Source organism: Gekko japonicus, unplaced genomic scaffold (genome assembly GCF_001447785.1).
Source record: "Gekko japonicus isolate JY-2015 unplaced genomic scaffold, Gekko_japonicus_V1.1 scaffold2593, whole genome shotgun sequence".
NCBI classification, from domain to species: domain Eukaryota; kingdom Metazoa; phylum Chordata; class Lepidosauria; order Squamata; family Gekkonidae; genus Gekko; species Gekko japonicus.
In genome coordinates, this window is record NW_015160299.1 from 169593 (window position 1) to 173305 (window position 3713).

Below are 3713 nucleotides of genomic sequence, written 5' to 3' on the forward strand. Positions count from 1 at the left end.
GCTCTCCCGCTCCCCCCGGCGGGAGGGGCCCTTCGGCTCCTGCATGGCTGCAGGGAAGGTGAGCGGAGGAGGAGGAGGAGGAGGAGGAGGAGGAGGGGTCTCTGACGCAGCTCCTGGGCGAGAAGCGGGGAGGAGGGGAGAGAAAGTCTTTGGGAAGGGAGCCTGGCCGGGAGGAGGAGGAGGAGGAGGAGGGGGCATCCCGTGGAGAGATCTGGGCACGGGGTCTCTGGTCCCCCCACCCGCTCTCGTGCCTTCCTTGCACCTGGTTTTGGCCTTAAAACTCCGACGGAACCCAACCCCCCCTCTGATGACCCAGCCCGGTTTTGTCGCCCCTTAGCTGGCTGCCTTGGCAGCCAGTTTGGTGTCGTGGTTAAGTGCACGGACTCTAATCTGGGAGAACCGGGTTTGATTCCCCCACTCCTCCTCCACTTGCACCTGCTGGATGACCTTGGGCAAGCCGTAGTTCTGGCACGGCTGTTCTTGAAAAAGAGCAGTTTCTGTCAAGAGCTCTCTCAGCCCCACCTGCCTCACAGGGTGTCTGTTGTGGGGAGGGGAAGGGAAAGGAGTTTGTAAGCCGCTCTGAGACACCTTTGGGTAGTGAAGGGCGGGGTATAAATCCAATCTCTTCTCTTCTCTTCTTCTTCTTCTTCTTCTTCTTTTGGGCAGCCTCCACGGGCTCACCCCCACAGGGGCGCTGGGCCACCTATTTTGCTCTGGGGATTGCATTTGCTTGCAACCCATGCGGGTTCCTTCTCTGGCCTACGAGCCCGGTGAGCATCATCCACAAGAAGATCTCTTGAGTTGGAAACTGGTCTGAAGGTTTGCTATGAGGAGGAGGAGAAGAAGAGGAGGAGGAGGTTGGATTTATACCCCACCCTTCTCTCGGAGTCTCAGAGCGGCTGACAAACTCCTTTCCCTTCCCTTCCCCACAACAGACAGGCACCCAGTGAGGCGGGTGGGGCTGAGAGAGCTCTTGACAGAAACTGTTCTTTTTCAAGGACAGCTCTGGCAGAACTACGGCTTGCCCAAGGTCACCCAGCAGGCTGCAAGTGAAGGAGGAGTGGGGAATCAAACCTGGTTCTCCCAGATTAGAAAAAGAAGAGATTGGATTTTTACCCCACCCTCCACTACCCAAAGGTGTCTCAGAGCGGCTTACAGACTGCTTTCCCTTCCCCTCCCCAAAACAGACAGACACCCTGTGAGGCAGGTGGGGCTGAGAGAGCTCTTGACAGAAACGGCTCTTTTTCAAGGACACCTCTTGTCAGAACTACGGCTGGCCCAAGGTCATCCAGCCAGGTGCGAGTGGAGGAGGAGTGGGGCATCAAACCCGGTTCTCCCAGATTAGAGTCCGCACACTTCACCACTACACCAAACTGAGAAGAGAAGAAGAGGTTGAATTTATGCCCCGCCCTTCACTACTCCTTCCCCTCCCCCTCCCCACAACAGAAGACACCCTGTGAGGTAGGCGGAGCTGAGAGAGCTCTGTCAGAAACTGCTCTTTTTTCAAGGACAGCTCTTGACAGAACTATGGCTTGCCCAAGGTCACCCAGCCAGGTGCAAGCGGAGGAAGAAGAAGAGATTGGATTTCTACCCCGCCCTTCACTACCCAAGGGAGTCTCAGAGCGGCTGACAAACTCCTTTCCCTTCCCCACCCCACAACAGACACCCGGTGAGGCAGGTGGGGCTGAGAGAGCTCTGACAGAAACTGCTCTTTTTTCAAGGACAGCTCTTGACAGAACTATGGCTTGCCCAAGGTCATCCAGCCAGGTGCACGTGAAGGGCAGGGTATAAATCCAATCTCCTCCTCCCCCTTCTTCTTCTTGTGCCCCTGGGCTGGGCAAAACTTAGGAAAAGGTGAGAGTTGGCCAGTGGTTATAATGGTATCTCAGCAATCTCCTGCTGTATCCTGTTTCTGAAATTCACTTTTAGGATAGTCACTTTAAGATCTGCAAATATACATACGATGTGCATAGGACAAACGAATGGTCACAAATTGGACAGCAAGGAGGGCAACACGGAAAAGCCTGTAGGGGAACATTTTTTACAGTTTTCCTGGATGTTCATTGACAGGAGTCTTATGTCTGCCTATTCATAAGGGTGTCTCAGTACTGAAATTCACTAAATTATGACAGACAGATGCCTTCATTTGGTAAATGCGTGGCTGGAGTCTCCGAGACAGGGAAGAATACAAAACAGTTGCTGTGCGCACAATTTCTGAGCAATGTACAGAGAAGCCAGTTTGTGCAATTTTCTGAACTGGTATTTCTTGGAGACTTTCAGTATATTATTACTGACAGGTGCTGGGGGAAAAAAACACCCTAGTGCAATGTTTCTTGCCATTGGTTTGATGGACTGCATTCTTTTAATCAGTTGAGTGGGCAATGGGACCATTGCTTGAATGGTTTGGGACAGGAACAGGTGGTGCACTGGGCCATATCTTCCTCTTTTCAGAGACCCCGAGTGTCCTTCGAGGACGTCGCCGTGTTCTTCACGAAGGAGGAATGGGCTCTGCTGGATCCAGGCCAAAGAAAAGTCTTCTGGGAAGTGATGGAGGAAAATTATGAGACCGTCTCCTCCCTGTGTAAGCCTCTTTCCTCTTTTTGTTATGAACACGCAAGCGAAGGGAGGGGGCAGCATCTTCCTTTGGCCCTCTTGGATTTTCGAACACACTTTCACACAATTTCCTTTCCATTTCTCATGCTATGAGGCTTCCCCTCAGTGACACGTTGTGAGCATAAATTAAGTTTGCTCTGGAGCGCGAGCGTGTCCAGAAGAGGGCAACCGGGATGGCGAGAGGGTTGGAATCCAAGTCTTAGGAGGAAAGGCTGAAAGAGTTGGGTATGTTTAGCCTGGGTGAAAAGTATGCAGACGGAGAGTGATTTCATCTAAGCATACCTTTATTTAGTTCAGGACAAAGACGAAGGGACCAGCTCGCAGGCCGGTTTATATATGTTCAGAAAACCCGCCACCAAGTACACCTAAACACACCCCCTACTCCCGATAGGCTATTTACAGTAACCGGGCGACCATTGGTCTCCCGGCTGAGAAGCTGGCCCTTTGATTGGGCCGGCTAGGATCCTACGGACCCATTGTCTTTGGACATGAAGCTATTGAAGAGTTGTGCCTGGCCAGCCCGGGCAAGTCCGGGCATGTCAGGCTGAATACATTACACCCCTCCCCCCTTGGTTCAGAAGGCACCCACAGACGAAGTCCTTCAAGTAGGCGGGTGGCTTCTTGGGGCGCGTCGAGCGTCGGGGCTCCGGGGTAGCGATGGGTTCGGTCTCGGGGGCCCTGGGAGCCGAGGGGCCTGGGACCGACGAGGGCGCCGAGGAGGCAGGACAGTCTGGCACCACGGTGGGAGGCGCCTCGGTTTCCTCACGGAGAGGCGGCTGTGGATCCGGTTCCGGTAGTGGGGCCGATGTGGCAGGCTCTGGGTCCTCGTCCGGATCCTCAGGGTCCAGCTGTAGCGTGCGACGGCGCAGCTGATCTATGTGCCGGTGGAGGATCTGGCCGTCCTCGCTGGAGACCTCGTATGAACGGGGGCCCTTGACCCGTATGACTCGGGCTGGGATCCATTGAGGCCCCCGGCCGTAGTTTCGGGCGTACACCGGGTCCTCTGGAAAGAACCCTCTGGCCGGCTCGTACGTCTCGGTGCCCGGGGCCTCCGGGGTTGCCCGATCTGGGTGTAACCGATCCAGTCGGGAGGCCAGGCG

General features: G+C 54.9%; 1 protein-coding gene across 1 annotated transcript in view; it reads left to right on the top strand.

Moving 5' to 3' along the window:
- Positions 1-7: 7 nt before the first annotated feature.
- Positions 8-3713, top strand: part of LOC107114585 (zinc finger protein 420-like) — a 20168-nt gene continuing 16462 nt past the window's right edge. Inside the window, exons 1-2 of the mRNA XM_015416126.1 lie at positions 8-58; positions 2452-2581. Of these exons, the coding sequence (XP_015271612.1) occupies positions 44-58; positions 2452-2581 (145 nt within the window). The 5' untranslated portion in view covers positions 8-43. The remainder of the gene's footprint in view (positions 59-2451; positions 2582-3713) is intronic.